General features: G+C 54.6%; 1 protein-coding gene across 1 annotated transcript; it reads left to right on the top strand.

Moving 5' to 3' along the window:
* The first annotated feature begins 5,722 nt into the window (after positions 1-5,722).
* On the top strand, positions 5,723-17,720 carry TNFRSF9 (TNF receptor superfamily member 9). Its single transcript, XM_054720680.1, has 8 exons — positions 5,723-5,755; positions 6,647-6,831; positions 8,096-8,203; positions 8,807-8,944; positions 10,363-10,429; positions 11,375-11,496; positions 11,995-12,129; positions 17,629-17,720. Exons 2-8 carry the CDS (start codon positions 6,732-6,734, stop codon positions 17,718-17,720), a joined length of 762 nt encoding a protein of 253 aa, XP_054576655.1. The 5' UTR covers positions 5,723-5,755; positions 6,647-6,731.
* Positions 17,721-21,013: the final 3,293 nt, after the last annotated feature.

Here is a 21,013-nt window from a genome sequence, read left to right as displayed (position 1 = left end):
CCTAAGCCTCCACTCAAGGCTACAAAGTTTCAATTATAGAAGATAAACAAATCCAAACAGAAATGGCAGCATCCATGGAGCTGGAAAGAGCAGGAGGCAAGGGTTGCCCCTGGCAATGGAGGAAGCTAAGCTTTCCACACACCCTGGCTGGCCCAGGCCTCCACTTAAGGCTACAAAGTTTCAATTATACAAACCCCAACAGAAATGGCTGCCAGCCATGGAGTGAGCAGGAGGCTTGGCTCTGCTCCAGGCTACAAAGTTTCAATTGTAGAAGATACATAAATCCCAGATACCAGGGCCTCTGCTTGGGTCACCAGGGGGCATGGCCAGCCTGCAAACCACCACAGGCCCTTCACCCAGGCCACCCCATGCCCCAAGGGAACCCCCACCCTGATCCGGGACACCCTTCAGGGTAAACCAGCTGGCCCCCATCTGTGCACCAGGCCTCTATCCTATCTAATAAAAGAGTAATATGCAGATTGACCATCACTCCAACACACAAGATGGCTGCCCCCATGTGGTCAAAGATCCTGCCCCCATGTGGACACAAGATGACCAGCAGGGGAGGGCAGTTGGGAGGGACCAGGCCTGCAAGGGAGGGCAGTTGGGGGCAATCAAGCCCGCAGGGGAGGGCAGTTAGGGGTGACCAGGCCAGCAGAGGAGGGAAGTTGGGGGTGACTGGGCCTGCAGGGGAGAGCAGTTGAGGGGGACCAGGCCTTCAGGGGAGGGCAGTTAGGGGTGACCAGGCCTAAAGGGGAGGGCAGTTAGGGGCAAACATCCTGGCAGGGGAGCAGTTAGACATCAATCAGGCTGGCAGGGGAGTGGTTAGGGGGTGATCAGGCTGGCAGGCAGAAGTAGTTAGGGGCAATCAGGAAGGCAGGCAGGCGAGCAGTTGGGAGCCAGCAGTCCTGGATTGTGAGAGGGATGTCCGACTGCCCATTTAGGCCCGATCCCGGGCCTAAATGGGCAGTCAGACATCCCTGGAGGGGTCCCAGATTGGAGAGGGTGCAGGCTGGGCTGAGGGACAGCCCCCACCCCCCACCTCCGTGCACGAATTTCGTGCACCGGGCCTCTAGTTGTTAATAGGAGTCAAGAAGAGGCAACAGCTCAGATGTCCCTCAGCGCTGAGTGGAGCAAAATGTGGTGCAGCCAGGCAATGGACCGTGACTCGGCATGAGGAGGAATGGTCCATGAGATGACATGGATGGACTCTGAGAACACAGGCTGCGTGAGATAAACCCGACACCAACACCACATACTGTGATGGCGTTTATATGAAACGTCTGAATAGGATCATCTCTAGAGACGGACAGGAGATTAGTGGCGACCAGGATGAGGGGGAGGGGCCCTGGGAAGTGACCGTTAATGGGCACAGGGTTTCTTTTTCTTTTTTTTTTTTGTTTTTAATTTCTTTATTGATTAAGGTGTCACATATTTGTCCTCATCCCCCCATTCCAATCCCACACTCCTCCCCACAGATGCCCCACCCCCCTGTTGAACTTAACCATTGGTTAGGCTCGTATGCATGCACACAAGTCCTTTGGTTGATCTCTCCCCCCTACCCCCACCCTCCCCTACCCTCCCTCTGAGGCCCGATAGTCCGATCGATGCCTCCTTGTTTCTGGGTCTGTTCTTGTTCATCAGTCTATGTTGTTCATCATTTCCCCTAGATGAGCGAGATCATGTGTCACTAGAGATATACTTATAAGAACTGAATGTGAGACGAGCAATAATAGTTATGCTGACAGGCAGATGAATCAGTCTGTAGTGAGTTTCTTTCTGGACCAACAGTTCTTTTGAGACCCAATTTCAATGTCCACCAGTTCCTTATGTGTACATGTCGGCACCAGGCTTTCTTTTTGGACCGAAGAATATGTTCTGGAATCATGTGCTGGGGATGGCTGCACAACCCTGCGAATATACTAAAACCCGTCGCAATGTACGCTGTAAAATTTGTTATGTGAACTGTATCTTAGTTTTCAAAAAAGGCAACTTTCAGGTCAGATTCAGGAGGTTCCCCGAATACTGGAGACAGCAGGAGCCACTGGCAGTTTCTAAGAAGGACAGTGGCATGATGGGAGGCGTGCTCAGCACACAGCAAATGCCCAATAAATGTTAGCTCTTAGCCTCTCCCTTCATCCCCCAATTCCACACCAAGCCCCGTGTCTCCCTGGGGGCGGGCGGGGCGGGGAGGGTGGGCGGGGAGAAGGGAGAAGCAGTTTTCTGTTTCGATCCCAATAGAAAACCCATCTGTTTTAGTCAAAACCGCTCTCGCTGTTAGTTCTGGTTGTCTTCCTGAGATATGAGATACGATGCTGGACAGTTCATCTTAGCGTCTCTAAAGCAGCCTCCTCCTCCGCCCCTCCTCCCACTCCCCTCCCCCCCCCCCCCCCCCCGCCCAGCCCCGCATCCTCCCTTTCTCTTCCTGCCCTTCTCTTTTCCTCCTCTCCCTCCTCCTCCCCCTTCCCCTCCTCTTCTTCCTTCATAGACCTCACTTTGCCCAATAACGTAGCCTGGCATGTCAGTCCTATGGCTCCTCCGGTCTCCCTTCCCCTCTGCCTCTCCCTCCTTCTTCCCAGCTCAGCCACCCAGCAAGGAGCACAGTGAACGGAAGTCGGGTCGTCCTGGGTTCTAATCCGGGCTCTCCCTCCTGCCGATGGCCTGGCTAGACCCAGAGCCTCCATGTCCTCATTTGCATAATGTTGTCCCAATAAATAAGGAGTCCTATTGACTCCTGGGTCCTTTTGAAGACAGCACTCACTGATGTGCTTACCGGCGCCGGCTACGTCAGCGGCCCTGGGTACACTGTGGCTACATCAGCGGCCCTGGGTACACTGTGGGTACATCAGCGGCCCTGGGTACACTGTGGGTACGTCAGCGGCCCTGGGTACATACACTGTGGGTACATCAGCGGCCCTGGGTACACTGTGGCTACGTCAGCAGCCCTGGGTACACTGTGGGTACGTCAGTGGCCCTGGGTACACTGTGGGTACGTCAGCGGCCCTGGGTACATACACTGTGGCTATGTCAGCGGCCCTGGGTACACTGTGGGTACATCAGCGGCCCTGGGTACACTGTGGCTACGTCAGCGGCCCTGGATACACTGTGGCTACGTCAGCGGCCCTGGGTACATACACTGTGGCTACGTCAGCGGCCCTGGGTACACTGTGGGTACGTCAGCGGCCCTGGGTACACTGTGGCTACATCAGCGGCCCTGGATACACTGTGGCTACGTCAGCGGCCCTGGGTACACTGTGGCTACGTCAGCGGCCCTGGATACACTGTGGGTACGTCAGCGGCCCTGGGTACACTGTGGCTACATCAGCGGCCCTGGATACACTGTGGCTACGTCAGCGGCCCTGGGTACACTGTGGGTACGTCAGCGGCCCTGGATACACTGTGGCTACGTCAGCGGCCCTGGATACACTGTGGGTACGTCAGCGGCCCTGGGTACATACACTGTGGCTACATCAGCGGCCCTGGGTACACTGTGGGTACATCAGCGGCCCTGGATACACTGTGGCTATGTCAGCGGCCCTGGGTACATACACTGTGGCTACATCAGCGGCCCTGGGTACATACACTGTGGCTATGTCAGCGGCCCTGGGTACACTGTGGGTACGTCAGCGGCCCTGGATACACTGTGGCTACGTCAGCGGCCCTGGGTACATACACTGTGGCTACGTCAGCGGCCCTGGGTACACTGTGGCTACATCAGCGGCCCTGGATACACTGTGGCTACTCAGCGGCCCTGGATACACTGTGGCTATGTCAGCGGCCCTGGGTACACTGTGGCTATGTCAGCGGCCCTGGGTACACTGTGGGTACGTCAGCGGCCCTGGGTACATACACTGTGGGTACATCAGCGGCCCTGGGTACACTGTGGCTACGTCAGCGGCCCTGGGTACATACACTGTGGGTACGTCAGCGGCCCTGGATACACTGTGGCTACGTCAGCGGCCCTGGGTACACTGTGGGTACGTCAGCGGCCCTGGGTACACTGTGGGTACGTCAGCGGCCCTGGATACACTGTGGCTACGTCAGCGGCCCTGGGTACACTGTGGGTACGTCAGCGGCCCTGGGTACATACACTGTGGGTACGTCAGCGGCCCTGGGTACACTGTGGCTACGTCAGCGGCCCTGGGTACATACACTGTGGGTACGTCAGCGGCCCTGGTACACTGTGGCTACGTCAGCGGCCCTGGGTACATACACTGTGGGTACGTCAGCGGCCCTGGGTACACTGTGGCCACGTCAGCGGCCCTGGGTACACTGTGGCTACTCAGCGGCCCTGGGTACACTGTGGCCACGTCAGCGGCCCTGGGTACACTGTGGGTACGTCAGCGGCCCTGGGTACACTGTGGGTACGTCAGCGGCCCTGGGTACACTGTGGCTACGTCAGCGGCCCTGGGTACACTGTGGCTACGTCAGCGGCCCTGGGTACACTGTGGCTACGTCAGCGGCCCTGGGTACACTGTGGCTACGTCAGCGGCCCTGGGTACACTGTGGCTACATCAGCGGCCCTGGGTACACTGTGGCTACGTCAGCGGCCCTGGGTACATACAGTGTGGCTACGTCAGCGGCCCTGGGTACATACAGTGTGGCTACGTCAGCGGCCCTGGGTACATACACTGTGGGTACATCAGCGGCCCTGGGTACATACACTGTGGGTACATCAGCGGCCCTGGGTACATACACTGTGGGTACATCAGCGGCCCTGGGTACATACACTGTGGCTACGTCAGCAGCCCTGGGTACATACACTGTGGCTACGTCAGCGGCCCTGGGTACACTGTGGCTACGTCAGTGGCCCTGGATACACTGTGGCTACGTCAGCAGCCCTGGGTACATACACTGTGGCTACATCAGCGGCCCTGGGTACATACACTGTGGGTACATCAGCGGCCCTGGGTACACTGTGGGTACATCAGCGGCCCTGGGTACACTGTGGCTACATCAGCGGCCCTGGGTACATACACTGTGGCTACATCAGCGGCCCTGGGTACACTGTGGGTACATCAGAGGCCCTGGGTACACTGTGGGTACATCAGCGGCCCTGGATACACTGTGGCTACTCAGCGGCCCTGGGTACATACACTGTGGGTACATCAGCGGCCCTGGGTACACTGTGGGTACATCAGCGGCCCTGGGTACACTGTGGGTACATCAGCGGCCCTGGGTACACTGTGGCTACATCAGCGGCCCTGGGTACACTGTGGCTACGTCAGCGGCCCTGGGTACACTGTGGGTACATCAGCGGCCCTGGATACACTGTGGCTACATCAGCGGCCCTGGGTACACTGTGGCTACGTCAGCGGCCCTGGGTACACTGTGGCTACGTCAGCGGCCCTGGGTACACTGTGGCTACCGCAGGGTCTAGAGCGAGGGGGCAGGGCAGTGCACAAGGGGGCAGGGCAGTGCACCTTACTCCGAGGCCGATTTCATGCCTCTCATCTCAAAGAGTTACAGAAAGTGACAACATCTCTTTACCAAAGTCACCTTGAAAATACCAACTGAAGAGAGTACTTCCAAGAAGTGTTTGAAATGCCATCGCTCGAGGGTTTGGGGTCAGCAGATACCCAGCGAGCTCCCCCGCAGAGCTGGGTGGGGATTTCCCAGAGGCCCCGCCCCGGCTGAGTCACCCAGCGCCACGTGTGTCTAGTGTGTGTCTAACCTGTCAGGCTTCCTCCTCTTCAGAACTCGCTGCTCCAAAGACCACGTCCTGGAAAGTTCCTCAGCAGCCCGCCATCTCAAGGTTGGTCGTTCGGGGCAGACCGGGGGGCTCCGGCTGGCGTGAGGGTAGAGGGAGGCTCCGTTTACTTTGCAACATTTCTAGACTTTCCCCCCTTCTAATTGCTAACATCATCCCTCCCCCAGCTCATGGAATAAAGATCACGCAAACATCTCAAAAGAGATTTTTCTTCGTACTCCTTAGTTTTGTTACTATATGAGCTTCAGGTCTCAAAATGAGCAAATACATCTATTAAGAAAATGTGCACAGCGTAGCCACTAACGGCAATAGTTTTGTGATCACGATGTATGGTGCTGGGTGGGTGGGTATCAAACTTATGGGGGGATCGCTTTGTGAGTCGCATGCATGTCTAACCACTATGTTGTACACCTGAAACGGACAGAATATTGAGTGTCACGTGTAACTGAACCGTTTAAGAGTTTTAATGTGAGGATGAGCTGAGCGGAGAGGTGCTGTAACTTTCTAGCAACCCGGTGGTTGACATTTCCCCGTGCTGTGCATGCACACGGCGATAACGGGGGTTCTTCTCCTGGCGCTGATAGGTAGGGGTCCCCGACAGTCTCAGATTCGAGGGGCAGCAGGCAGCTGGCCCTGTGGAAATCTGGATGCTAAATGCTCAGTAGCCAAGAAAGTCCCCAAAAGTTCTGGCTGTGATGACTTCTGTATTTTGGCCAATCGTGCTGGGCAGCGCCCCTCCGACCGAGGCGAGCCTGCACACAAGCTGTGTGTGCAGCTACCCCGGTCCCAGCAGAGACGTTCCTGTGAATGGCTCCCTTTCCTGTACGGATCGTCCCTGAGACCTCCGGGTCCCGGGGGAGGCGGGTGGCGGGGGCCGGGACGTGTGCGTGGGAAAGGAGAAGCCGCCCCATTCCCGTACCCGTCTCCCTTCTGCAGGGCGCCTTTGGGGAACGGCGACTTTGATCCCACGGCGTGGGGCGTCTGCTTTGCTGCACCGTCTCCGGGCAAGACCAAGACCATCATGGGACGTGGGCGCTACCACCTCGTGGCTGCGCTGCTGCTGGCCCTGAGTGTGGAGAGGGTGCGATCGGGGCAGGGCTCCTGCCGGGACTGCCCGGCGGGTGAGGACCCAGTTACCCCGCGGGATTGTTGTGCTGAGACACGGCACGGGTGGGCACGTGGTCAGGGCCCAGGAGCTCTGCTTGGATGACCGTGTACACGTTCACCTACAAATGCTTCCTGGGTGTGGGCGTCTTAGCCCTGGGAACAAAGCCACGCCACTCGCCCCAGCCTTGGCACCCAGGGGTCACAAGAGAACCTGGTTCATGGCGCTGCTGGGAGCACCCAGGAGGGTTACAACAGTGCGGGCACACGGCCAGCCCCCGGGAATAGCTGCTGTGTGGGAGGCCCTGGCGCCAACTGCGGACACAGCAGGGAGCGAGGAGGAGGCGGGGCGGAGGGGGTGTGTGGGTGTGTGTGCGTGTGCGTGTGTGTGTGTGCGCGTGTGTGTGTGTGTGCGTGTGTGTGTGCGTGTGTGTGTGTGTGTGTGTGTGTGCGTGTGTGTGTGTGTGTGTGTGTGTGCGTGTGTGTGCGTGTGTGTGTGTGTGCGTGTGTGTGTGTGTGTGTGTGTGTGTGTGGCAGAGTGGGGGAAGGCAGGCACAGGTATTAATGAAGGATGTTGATCTCCCCCTGAATCCTATCATATTGATCTCCTGGAATTGATTAAGAGCAATCATTCTGTTTTATTCAATAGACGAAGGAAACTATTTTCTTTCTGTTGACTTATGTGTTGCAATACCTATTCTTTGTTATTCTTATTTCTGTGATTTTGCTGAGGGCGATCTTGCAAATTTATACTTTAAAAATGTTTTTTTTTTAATCCTCACTCGAGGATATGTTTTTATTGATTTTAGAGAGAAAGGAAGGGGGGGGCATCTGTGGAGCCTGCACCCTTTCCTGTATGGCTGACACTCCCACCAGCCGAGCCGGCGGGCCGGGCCCACATGTACACTTTTTTAAAAATATATTTGTATTGATTTCAGAGAGGAAGGGAGAGGGAGAGAGAGAGAGAGAAACATCCGTGATGAGAGAGAACCATTGATCGGCTGCCTCCTGCACGCCCCACACTGGGCATCGAGCCCGCAACCCGGGCATGTGCCCTTGAGCGGAATTGAACCCGGGACCCTTCCGTCCGCAGGCCGACGCTCTAACCGCTGAGCCACACCGGCCAGGGCGCCCACACGTGTGCTTTGAAGAAGTCCGTCAGCAAAGTGAAGCCTCTCCCCGTGGCTCCTGGGAAACGGGTCGCTGTTTCGGGTTCTCGTTTTCTGTGAACTCACCACGGTAACCCATTGCCAAACACCCGCCCTGTGCTCTGCCGCTCAGGTACTTTCTGTGCGAAAACCGAGACGCCGACCTGCGCCCGCTGCCCCCCCAACAGCTTCTCGCGCACCCCCGGGCAAGAGGCCTGCCGCCTGTGCCGGCGCTGCGAAGGTAGGGCCTCCGCGGCTTCATTCGGAGACGGGCGGGCGGCCCCCCAGATGTATTCCCGAGGGGACTGCCTCCCGTGGGGCGGGGTCCGAGGGGCGGGGTCCTGTCCATAGCAGCCCCGGAAAAGAACTCACTGCCATAGCCATTGGTGGGTTTGAGCTTTCTGAACGTCAGAGGAAACAGTCGTTGGACAAGAGAGAACATTTCCATCAGCAAAACGTAAAAATGCCTCCTATTGGGACTCAGACGTACACTGTATCCTCTGAGACCAGTGGAACATTTTTTAAAAGATTAAAAAATATATATATTGACTGATTTCAGAGAGGAAAGGAGAGAGAGGGAGAGAGAGCGATCAATGGTGAGAGAAAATCACTGATCAGCTGCCTCCTATATGCTTCCCATTGGGAACTGAGCCCAAAACCCGGGCGTGTGCTCTTGACCGGAATCGAACCCGGGACCCTTCAGTCTGCACGCTGACGCTCTGTCCACCGAGCCACGCCGGCGCGGGCGCTGGGGGACATTGTAGGTGGCGGGAGCCTGGGTCTCACTGCGGCCGCACTGTGCTTCCTGGACGGGGTCCGGGCCATGTGACACGGGGCCTTGCAGGTGTTTTCAGGACGAAGAAGAGGTGCTCTCCGACCAGCGACGCCGAGTGCGAGTGCGTCCCGGGCTTCCACTGCCGCGGCGCCGCGTGCGCCATGTGTGAGCCGGACTGCGGGCGAGGCCAGGGGCTGACGGCGGACGGTGGGTGAGCTGCTCGGCCATCTGAGCACGTGGTTGTCCAGACCAATGTGCTTAGCGTGGCTCTCGGGCGTTTCTCGTGTGTGCGTGTGTGTGTGTGTGTGTGTGTGTGTGTGTCTTTTAAACACGTCCTTAGCACAGACCACTGTGGCGATTTCACAAGCCAATGGCACACAGGGTACTATCCCACCTAATAAAGAGGGAATATGCAAATGGCCGTTACTCCGTGAAGCATAACGACCCACCGAGTAATGACCGGATCACGGATCAGCAGGAGGGTGGGGCAGCGAGCTACAAGTGGGCGGCGGAGAGCTACAGGAGGGGGCAGGGCAGCGAGCTATGAAGGGGGGCAGAGGGAGGAGGGCGGAGCTACAGGAGGGCGGGGCAGCGGGCAGAGAGCTACTGGAGGGCAGCAGCGAGCTACTGGCGCACGGATTCGTGCACAGGGCTACTAGTCTCTTAGTTAGGGAGGGGAGGAGGGGCTGGGTGAACAAGGTGAAGGGATTAAGCAAACCAAACCAAACCTCCGAGTCAGACAGTGTGTGGTGATGGCCAGCGGGAAAGGGGGTGGGGGAGGGAGAAGAGGCTAAAGGGGGATGAAGGGTGAGGGAAGGAGACTTGACTTGGGGTGGTGAGCACATAGCATACGGATGATTATTGTAGAACTGTGCACTTGAAACCTGTACAATTTCATTAACCAATCTCACTCCAATAAATTCAATTAAATGGAAAAAAAATCCATTCTCTTAATAAGCCAAAATAAAGATAATATACAGCAGGCGCACAGGCTGGGCCTTTGGAATCCTATATAATAAAGAGCTAATATGCAAATGGTTGCCCTGCCATCAAGCCAGGGCCTGGAGACCTGAGGCCGCACCCCCCACCCTGCAGGGCTTGATGGGGGTGGGGCCCGCCGGGTCTGGCGCGATTTGAGGTGCGGGTGGGCGGGGACTTGACTCTGGGTCCCGTGGTATGCCCCAGACTCTGACAGGAGGAAGGTTTTCATATACATTTTACTAATTTTCTTTCATCTCTGACACTTCTATCATAGAGAAAGGGCAAATAGCAATATTAAAGTATTTTCTCTAATTAATCCCCTTTTAATGTGCACAAATTTCGTGCACCGGGCCACTAGTGTAAAAGAAAGCGTAGATTGGTAGACCCTGAAAGCTACAAGCAACGAACCGCTGCGTCAAGGACAGGATACTTACAAACTGTCTGAAAACACCTTTGTTCGTCACCAGGACCGTGCGTTTTCAGACACGGCTCCATTAGGGTCCGGTTTCAAGACTCCTTGAACAATCTGTGTAGATTGGCTCACGTTCACGGCGTTATTATGGAAGGACGGCCATCGCAGGGCAGTTACGAAATGATGGAAATCCTCCCTTTCTGATGATTGCTTTTTGAACTTTCTCTGCCAGGCTGCAAAGACTGTGACTCGGGGACATTTAACGACCAGAAACTCGGCACCTGCCGACCGTGGACGGAGTATGTATAACTTCCCTTTGCTTACACAATAAAGAACCCGGGTCAATTTTCTTAAAGACAAAGAATGTTATCATGGAAGCTTTAAAAAAAAAAAGTTTTTATTGATTTTAGAGAGCGAGGAAGGGAGCCAGAGAGAGAAACATCGATGAGAAAGAAACATCAACATCGATCGGCTGCCTCCTGCACGCCCCCTGCTGGGGAGGCAGCCGTAACGGGGCCTGTGCCCTGACTGGGAATCGAACCGTCACCTCCTGGCTTGTAGGGTGACACGCAACCCCTGAGCCACGCCGGCCAGACTCCTTGAGGCTTTTTGAAATCTGTCGGGTATGGACACAGCACACCGCCCACCAGGCAGGGCGGGGACAGTACGGGGGGGGGGGGGAGCGCCTGGCTCAGGGAAGTGGGCATTTTCCCTGGAAACGATGCCGAGCCTCCAATCAGAGCTGCCCGCGGCCCCCATCTGCCCAGCGCTCTTCCCATCTCTCGGCTGCCGCATCCCCCCCCCGCCCCCCGCCCTCGCCAATCAGCGCGTCTTCCGGTGGGCAGTGCCCAGCACGGAGAGTGATGTACACCGATGCATACTCCCCTCTAACACCTGGCCTGGCCTGGCCAGTGTGGCTCAGTGGGTTGGGCATCATCGTGTGCGTGGAAAGGCCACAGGTTCGATTTCCGGTCCGGGCCCGGGCCTGGGCGGAGGGCTCAATGTCCCGTAGGGGGCACGCAGGAGGCAGCCAATTGATGTTTCACTCTCACATCTATGTCTCTCTCTCTCTCCCTCTCCCTCTATCTCTCTGACCAATAAAATAATATTTTTAAAAAATCTCCATGAACCCAGCCTCACACGTCTTAGTGACTAGGCTGCCTCATGGGGCGGGGAAGGCAGTGTGTTTCCTTGGCATGATCTGCACCTGAATTACTGACCTGAACCCTTTCCGTTGGCCGCAGCTGCGCTCGGGATGGGAAGGCCGTGCTGGCGAACGGGACGACGGAGAGAGACGTGGTGTGCGGGCCACCCTCGGCGGACCCCTCCCCAGACGCCCCCCCCCGCCCCCGCGCCCACCGCGCCCGCGCCGGAGCCAGGTAGCCGGTCTGCTGCCCTCGAGTCCGTGTGGCTGGACGGTGGCCGTTCCCACTGGGATCCGACCCATCGCGGGTCCTGGCTCTGCCCACAGCGGCACCGCACGCTCCCCTCCGCGGCCTCGGGGCCTGTTTGTCCTTTAGTCTGAGACCCGCACCGGGGAGCAGAGAGAGAGAAACATCACCGATGAGAGAGAATCATGGACCGGCCGCCTCCTGCACGCCCCCCACTGGGGATGGAGCCCGCTACCCGGGCCTGTGCCCTGACCGGGAACCGAACCCTGACCTCCTGGTTCACAGGCTGACGCTCAACCCCTGAGCCCCGCCGGCCGGCGAGGTGTTTTAAAAATGTCTGTTTTCCTAACACGCGGGCAAGTTGACCAGTTAGCTGGTTGGATGCCCACGGGTGGGGGGTTGGCCGACGTGGACGTCGACGTGAGTAGACTCAGGCAGTGACGTGGCCACGCTCTCTCCCTCGCCTGCCCCAGGTCCCCGGCCCCCCATCAGCATCCTCCTGCTGGCGCTGGCGGCGGCCGCGGCCCTGGCCCTGCTGCTCCTGCTGGCGCTGAGGTCCTCGGAGGCCCAGCAGGGCCGGCGGAAGCTCCTGTCCCTCCTCAAGCAACGTAAGTGAACGCGGGGCGTCAGACGGGAGCCCGAGGCGAGGCTTCTCCCAGGAGAAAGGAAAGAGGGGGTTGAGTTCTAGAAACGGGGTGAGAACAGCCCGTGGCTGTCAGCGCAGGCAGCGTTGCCCCCAAGGGTCAGGGGCAGCACGGGGGGTGGGGGTGGGGGCGGGGGCGATGTGCTGGCATCTAGTGGGTGGTCAGTGAGGGTGCTAAGCGCCCTACTACGCACAGGCGGGCCCAGATGTCAGCAGTGTGGAGCGGGGAGAGTGGGCAGTAGCAGCACAGAATCCCAGGGTTCTAGAAAGGTGACGGTGTAAGTATGCGCCGTCTTGGGTAACTCTGTGTGTGTGTGTGTGTGTGTGTGTGTGTGTGCGCGCGCGTGCGCACACGTGTGCGGCCAGACAGCTGTGCGCACAGGACACCGGCCAAGAGGAATCAGGAAGTAACCTTTGCCCCCTCAGCCCTGCTCCTCGGGCTGGCAATGACCTTCACCCGAGGCAGCCCCGCAGTCAGGAGGCGCAGAGCCCTTGCAGGGTCCGAGCGGGTTGAAGGACGGGGCCTCTGACGTCGGCAATAGGGATGACGTGAGAAGCTTCCCTGCATTGAGCCAAGATGCTATTTCTATATGGAACGTGGCCATGAAACCTCTTAGTCTTTGTTCAGAAAGGTTATGGCCCGGCCAGTGTGGCTCAGTGGGTGGAGCATCGTCCCCCGCACCACGAGGTCTCTGACTGGATTCCTGGTCAGGGCACACGCCCAGGTTTCAGGCTCGGTCCCCAGCAGGGGGCGTGCAGGAGGCAGCCAATCGACGTTTCTCTCTCATCCTTGTTCCTCTCTCCCTCTCCCTTCCTCTCCCTCTCAAACCAATTAAAGAACATGAATAAAAATGTTCTTTAGGTGTATAGATGGGGCCTGGGTTTTGTCTTCATAGAGGACAGAACCAGGGACGCAGGCTAGGGTTTGGCAGGAGGGACTCGGCCGAGGGGGGCGTGGTCCGAGAGGGCGGCGCTGTAACCAGAAGGTCCCCGGTCTGGGGGGGACAGGATCCGCAGTCTCACCTAGAGATGCGCCGCGCTGATTTGTCTGACGGGCACTTTGAAAACAGTACAAAATGGTTGTACATCGTGCGATAGCGCACACAGGGAAAACACGGCTTAACGGACTGCTGTGGAGGGAACGCCTGCATCACCCAGCACCCAGCACCCAGCCCGGTGGGGAAACGGGGTCACTTACCCCCTCCCCTCCTCCAAGCCCTGCCTGTCCTTCCAGACAAGGCCCTCCCTCCCTCCAGTGCCAACCACGCTAGAAGCCACGGCAGCCACTTCCTTGCTCATATTTGTAGCTTTGCTACGGACAACACCGTTTCACCTCTGAGCAGGTCGCCTGTGTCTGCTCCGTATTCTCTGGATCAGTCCAGGATCTGCCGTCTCTCAGGCAACGCGGTAGCATTAGGACCCATCCAGGTGCGCATCTGCCTTCGTTGATTTCTGCTGTTGGACACTCTTCTGTCGAGTGACTACCTCATCGTGCGTTTGGTCCCTTCAAACATGGACGGACACTGGGTTAGGTCCAGTTTGGGGCCATTTCAGACAATGCTGTTCCAGTATTTCTGTCTATTTATCTCAGCGCACATCGCCTGTGTTTCTGCGTTGTTTTAATCTAGAAAGATCATCGCCGGGCCCTTCGTAGACATCCAGCTGTCTTCCCGGCGGCAGGGGACCCCTTACACCGGCCCGGCAGGGCGGAGAGCTCCTTTGGCCCCCCAGTCCTTGCTAACCGTGGCGTTCATTTCTCTCTCTCTGGTGGGCGGGTGGATTTCACTGTGGTTTAATTTGCATTTCCCTGATTTCGAGTGCGATGGGACTTTTTTCCTGTGATGTTGGCCATTGGGATTTCCTCCTCTGCCAGAGCCCCACCAAGTCTTCTGAGCACCTTTCTGTTGGGGGGCCCCGTCCTTGCATCCTTGTCTCATTACCGTGCAGGCGCCCTCCCGTGGGCTGTGCGGGCGCCGCGGACCCCCCCCCCCCCCGACCCCGCGGTTAGCTCCGGCTTCTCTCTCTGAGGTCCACGCCTTTGATTGAAAGCTCTCAGCTCTCACTGACACCTCTCATAGCAAGAACGAATCTTTCCATCTTTGCCCAACCAGCAACACAGTTCTTTATACAACGGCTTTCAAACGTATGTATGAGTAATGAGTGAGTTGCAATGGAACCGTATTCCATTTTTTGAAAGCTTCAAGTTATTTTTAGAAACGTTCTGTTTTAAAATAACAGGAAGTTGTGAACCGTGCAGGAGAGTCAGGGTCGCATTCGATGTAACGATAGCGCGAGGTCAGGCCGCGCAAGGACCGCGGGGCATTGTGTGTGGATCCTTGTTTTTTGTGTGTGTGTTTTTAACCCTCACCTGAGGATATGTGTTTATTGACTTTTGAGGGAGAGAAACATTGTCGTGAGAGAGGAACATCAATCGGTTGCCTCCCATACGTGCCCCGACCACAGATGGAACCCACAACCTAGCCAGGTGCCCTGACGGGGAATCGAACCCACGACCTTTGGGTGTCCAGGATGATGCTCCAACCAACCGAGGCACGCAGCCAGGGCCGTGTGTATCTACCTGGGTGTCGTTTTATCGCATGTGTAGATGGTATAACCACCAGTGCAATCAAAACACAGAAATAGCCCAGCCGGCGTGGCTCCGTGGGTGAGGGTTGACCTCTGATCCATAGTGTGGGGCGTGCAGGAGGCGGCCAATCCAAGATTCTCTCTCATCATTGATGTTTCTCTCTCCCTCTCCCTCTCCCTTCCTCTCTGAAATCAATAAACATATATTTACACACACACACACACACTATTCCCTGAGCACAAAGATCTCCCTCTGCTCAGCCTTCACAGCCACCCCTGCCCCCTCTATCCTCCCCCCCTCCAACCCCAGCAACCTCGAACCTGTGTTCTATCTTTACAATTTTGTCTCTTTGAGAATGTTATGTACATGGAGTCACACAATGTAGAAATGGATCGGGAATACACAGCCTTTGGAGATGGGCTTTTTTCACTCAACGCCACGGAGACCCAGCCGCGCGCGTGTCCGTCACTCTCTCTGCTGGCTGGTGCCCACGGCGCGCGTGGGCCAGTGTCTGGCTATCGCAGGGAAAGCTGCCTTGAAGTCCTGTGCAGGTTGTGCGTGGAACACAGTATGTCTCTCCATTTGTTCAATTTCCTTCGATTCGTTTCATCACCATTTTGTAGTTTTCAGCACCCAACTCCTGCACATGCTTTGCTACATTTCGGTCTGAGAATTGTTTTAAACTGTAAATGGCATTTGTCCTGAAGGCGGGTCTCCACCTGTTCGCTGCTGGCACACAGGCACATAATTGATGTTTGTGGATTGATTTTGGATCCTGTGATTTTGTGGAACTCATTCATTAGTTGTGGGCGTATTTCCTAGATTTCTTGAGATTTTCTGTGTAGACCATAATGTCATCTGCAAACAAGGAAGCTTTACTTTTTCTTTCTCCATCTGTACGCTTTTTTACTTCCTTTTCATGGCTGGCTAGAACTCCCAGTACCAGGTGCGATAAAATTAGTGAGTGACCATCTTCGCCTCACTTCTAATTTTAGGGGAAACATTCAGTTTTAACCAGTAAGTATGATGTGAGTTGTAGACTTTTAGTAGATCTTTATCTCTCTTAAATCCTCATCTGAGGATATATTTTCATTGATTTTTAAAAATTTTTTTACTTTTTTAGAAAGAGAGGAAAGGAGAGGGGGGAGAGAGGGAGAGAGAAAAACATCGATGTGAGAGAGAAACATGGATTGGTTGCCTCCTGTATGTGTTCCGACTGGGGGTCTAGCTGGAAGATGGGCATCTGCCCTGACCAGGAATCGAACCCGAAACCTTTCCGTACAGAGGACGATGCTCCAACCAACTGAGCCGCTCGGCCAGGGCCCTTTGTTATGAAGTCGAGGACATTTCTCCTCTATTTCTAGTTTTCTGAGAATTTGTTTAAGAATCATGAATAAATGTTGAATCTTGTCATGTTTTCTTTGTATCAACTGATACAATCATTTGATTTTCTTCTTTATCCGGTTAAGATGATGGATTACATAGATTCATTTTTGAATATTGAACCAGCCTTGCATCCTTGGAATAAACTCCGCTTGCTTTTAGTATAGAATTCTTTTTCTAAGTTGCTGAATTATATTTGCTAATATTTTGCTAAGAATTTTTGTAGCTATATTCCCGAGGGATATAACGTATAGTTTTCTTTCCTAGTAGTGTCTTTTAAAAAATATACATTTTTTAAAAATTGATTTCAGAGAGAAAGGGCAAGGGAGAGAGAGATAGAAACATTGATGATGAGAGAGAATCATTGACTGGCTGCCTCCTGCATGCCTCCTACTGGGGATCAAGCCCACAACCTGGGCATATGTCCTGACCGGGACTCCAACCTTGACCTCCTGGTTCATAGGTTGATGCTCAACCACTGAGCCACACCGGCCGGGCTCTAGTATTATCTTTGTCTGGTTTGGGAATCAGAGTAACCCTGGTTTCATCATGACACCCCATTGCTCTTTGTGAATGTCTTGCCAGGTTTTCATAAATTCCTGGAGACATGCAGTTGGTGGGTTTCGGTTCTTTTCTGTGGCAACGAGCATGTCACATCGGGGCAGGGCCTTTCGCTTTGTCGGGCTATAAAGGTATCTGCTTAGGATTAAAGGCTGCTCACCGGTAACACAATCAGTTGACACAGGCACGTGGAAGGAAACCTGGAAGTTAGCGCATAGTCAGTTCCTTCCTTCCTAACCGATGGAAGTGGGGGGCGTGTCCTAACGTCTTGGTGCCATAAGCATCTCACTCAGAAGAACCTGTCCGTGTGCCATTTAAGGAACCCTCACTGAAGCCACAGTGACATTTGGGACACGGCGGATTTGATGTGTTAGTGATTCATGCTCAAGAGTACGCTTAGCCGTTGTGTAAAGAATATAGTCCTTCAGGACCAACACAAATATTTGGTAAAACGAAAAAAAGCAAAACACACCCTCAAAAATCCCGAGGAAAAGTTCCTACCTGCCATCATCACCTCTCTCTCTCTCTCTCTCTCTCTCTCTCTCTCTCTTTTTTAACATTGTGTCCATTTTTTTATTTTTATTGATTTTTTACAGAGAGGAAGGGAGAGGGATAGAGAGTTAGAAACATCGATGAGAGAGAAACACCGATCAGCTGCCTCCTGCACCCCCCCTACTGGGGATGTGCCCGCAACCAAGGTACATGCCCTTGACCGGAATCGAACCTGGGACCTCTCAGTCCGCAGGCCGACGCTCTATCCACTGAGCCACACGGTCAGGGCATCAGCACCTCTCTTGCTGACGGGCGGGTTCGCATTGAAGTGGGGAACGTCCGCTACTCGAAGTTTGTCCCACGGGAAGGAGCTCTAGGACGTGACTGTTGAGTGATGCAGACGGGCTACCAGCGACACGTGTCTGTGCGCTTCCTTCCCAGCGTTCCTGAAGCCGGTGCGGACCGCCCAGGAGGAGGACGGCTGCAGCTGCGGATTCCCCGAAGAAGAGGAAGGGGAGGAGGGTCAGCTGTGACTGGAAATCCCGGGAGCTGCGGGGACGCGCTTGAGAGGAAACAAAGGCGAAACAGGAGTGGTCCCACCGCCGGATCTTTCTCTACTGACAAACACGGACCTGGACAATACCCAGGGTTACCCCCACGAGTCCCTTTAAAATGCACCCCTTTCCTCAGAGGATGGCACAGGGCTGGCGGCCAAGGGCACCTTCCAGATAGTACTTGACAGGTTAGGGTTATGTTTCCGTTTTGTTTTTTTAATCCTCACCCGAGGACATTTTCCCATTGATCTTTAGAGAGAGAGAGAGAGGGAAGAGAGAGAAACATCGATGTGAGAGAAACACATCCATGGGCTGCCTCCTGCACGCGCTCCGACCAGGGCCCGGGCTGGGGAGGAGCCTGCAACCCAGGTACATGCCCTTGACCGGAATCGAAGCCGGGACCCTCCGGTCCGCAGGCCAACGCTCTATCCACTGAGCCAAACAGGCTAGGGCTTTTTTTTTTTAATTAAAAGAGAATTACATTTTAAATTCAATCATGTAAACAAATGGTCCAGCTGACATCACTCAGGGCTGTGTGCGATAGACGTACGACAATGAGCCATAAGATGCAGGGAATGTCCCCGGCCGAGTGTCCCGTCGGTTCTGTCCCCAGCACAGTGGCCTCCTCCAGGGCTGGCGGGGAAGAAGACAGAGCCCAGGCAGGGGGAGTCTTGGGAAGATTTCGTGTCCCTGCAGGTCTGTGGTCCCTCCACCCTCCCCTCTCCTGCCTTTGTCCTCCCCCTCTGAGCCAGGGCTTACTCTTCATTTTATCCTTAAAAACGTCAAAGGCAATGTTGTATGCACATAAACTAATAAATAAAACACAGTCACAGAAGCCCCAGGAGCCCACGCAGAGGGCTGGGGCGGGGTGGCCTCGCTCCCCGGGCCGAAGCTGAGACCCACGGGCCTTTCGATGGCTCAGGAGCCACGAAGAGTTTTCACGTGGTTTTTAACATCAAAAGAAGAATGAAGTCTCATGACGTGTAAAGTTACATGAGACTCAAATTTCCAAGTTTGTAACTGAAGTTTTTTTTTTTTTTAATATATATATTTATTGATTTCAGAGAGGAAGGGAGAGGGAGAGAGATAGAAACATCAGTGATGAGAGAGAATCATGGATCGGCTGCCTCCTGCACGCCCCACACTGGGGATCGAGCCCACAATCCGGGCATGTGCCCTGACCGGGAATTGAACTGTGACCTCCTGGTTCATAGGTCAATGCTCAACCACTGAGCCACGCCGGCCGGGCTGTAATTAAAGTTTTATTGGAACACACAACCACACTCATTGTTTACTGACGGTCCTAGCCACCTTTGCACGGCAATAGCAGAGGTGGACAGTTGTGACAAGGGACTCGATGGCCCACAAAGAAAAAAAAACCAAAAACATTTAGGGTCTGACCCTGCGTAAGGTCAAAGTCAAGGTCAGAGCATCCGTCTGTGTGCGGCTTCTCTCCCTGGTCTTCTGCCTACCTTCCCGACCCACCCCGAGCAGCCTCTCTCAGGAAGGTTGGGTCTATCAGCCTTCCTTTTAAAAAACAAAAATCACTTATTATATCATTCTGCACTCCAACCTGTTCCATTTCGCTTTGTTTTTGAGATTTCTGAAAATGGTTTTGTGCTGTGTGGAGACTTTGGGAACTTGCTTTCATGATTCAAAAGTATATTTGTGAGACTCGTTCATGCTGTGGTGTGTAGCTGGAAGACATTCCTTTTGACTGCGTGTATAATTTTGCGAATAAACTATAATTTATCAATAGATTTTCTGCCGAAGGACGTGTGGGCGGTATCTAGGCGTTGGCAGTCATGAACGGCGTTGCTCTGAGCGCTGTTTGGTGTGTGGGAGGGTCTCTAGGGAAACTCCCTTTGGGCGAAATTTCTGGATTTCGTGCATATGAGCTTCCAACTTTATGAACTAGCCCAGTGGTCGGCAAACTCATCAGTCAGCAGAGCCAAATATCAACAGGACAACGATTGAAATTTCTTTTGAGAGCCACATTTTTTAAACTTAAACTTCTCCTAACGCCACTTCTTCAACATAGACTCGCCCAGGCCGTGGTATTTTGTGGAAGAGCCACACTCAAGGGGCCAAAGAGCCGCATGTGGCTCGCGAGCCGCAGTTTGCCGACCACGGAGCTAGGGCTACGCTAACTTATGCGGAAATAAGAAATGACCCCCCCGCACACACACACCTTATGGATTCACAGGACGACGGGTGCCTTCCCCGCTGGCCTCCCACGCCCGGCGCAGGCTGCGGCCCACGGTCCGTGCCATTTCCCGCGGGGATTGGGTGAAGGGAGCTGCTTCGACTTGGAACGTGGGTGCGCTCCTGGCCAAGGGGTACGCTTCGCTCCTGCACAGTTGGCTGGATTCTAACTTTTAGAGAAAGTCCCTCAGCCCAGCGGGGCATCCACGGGGCAGAAGCTGTCACCTTTGCGCGGGGGGAGGGGCAGGAAGGATTTTTGAGCAACAAAAGGGCTACCGCAGTGACAGGTCGCTTTTCAGAGCCGCTGTTCTCCTGTCTGCTCTTGTCAGCAGCCCATGTGCCCACCTGATCCGCATCCTCGCTCCCTCTGGCATCAGCAGACTGAATGTTCCCATCCGGCGGGATCAGGAAGGCTCCGCCCTGAGGTCTGATGCTGCACCACCTCGAGGACTAATGAGCGTCTCGCCACCGAAGTCCTTTTATACCGTGTGCTTCCTCTTTGTGAAACGCTGCTTATGGTTTTTGCTCATTTTTAAACCTTGCTTGCTTGTCTCTTTCTTATGGATTCCCCCAAGTTCTTTATATGTTCTACATCATAACCACTGGCCACATGTATGTCTTACCGATGTCTGCTTTGTTTGTAATTTGTTTCTTCTCTTTTAAATTGCATCTTGCTGGCAATAAGAGGGGGAAGTTCTTAATTTGGTTAAATTTACAACTCACGCTTCACAGACAAAAACAGCCAAAGGGAGTTTATCACCACCCAGCCAGCAAAGCAGGAAGGCTAAAGGGACTGTAGTAAAAAGAAGAAATAAAAAGGGAAGAAGGAACACAGGCACAAAAAATAAAAATGGCTACAGGTACCTAGCAATAATAACCTTGAATGTAAATGGACTGAATGCTCCAATCAAAAGACATTGAGTGGCTGAATGGAAAACAGAACATGACCCATATGTATGCTGTCTGCAGGAGACCCACCTCAGAACAAGGGACTCACACAGACGGATGGTGAAGGGATGGAAAAAGGTTTTTCAGGCAAATGGAAATGAAAAAAAAAAAAAAAAAAT

Source organism: Eptesicus fuscus, chromosome 9 (assembly GCF_027574615.1).
Source record: "Eptesicus fuscus isolate TK198812 chromosome 9, DD_ASM_mEF_20220401, whole genome shotgun sequence".
Lineage (NCBI taxonomy): Eukaryota > Metazoa > Chordata > Mammalia > Chiroptera > Vespertilionidae > Eptesicus > Eptesicus fuscus.
The sequence above is the reverse complement of the archived record's forward strand: the minus strand, read 5'-3'. Positions and strand labels throughout refer to the sequence as shown.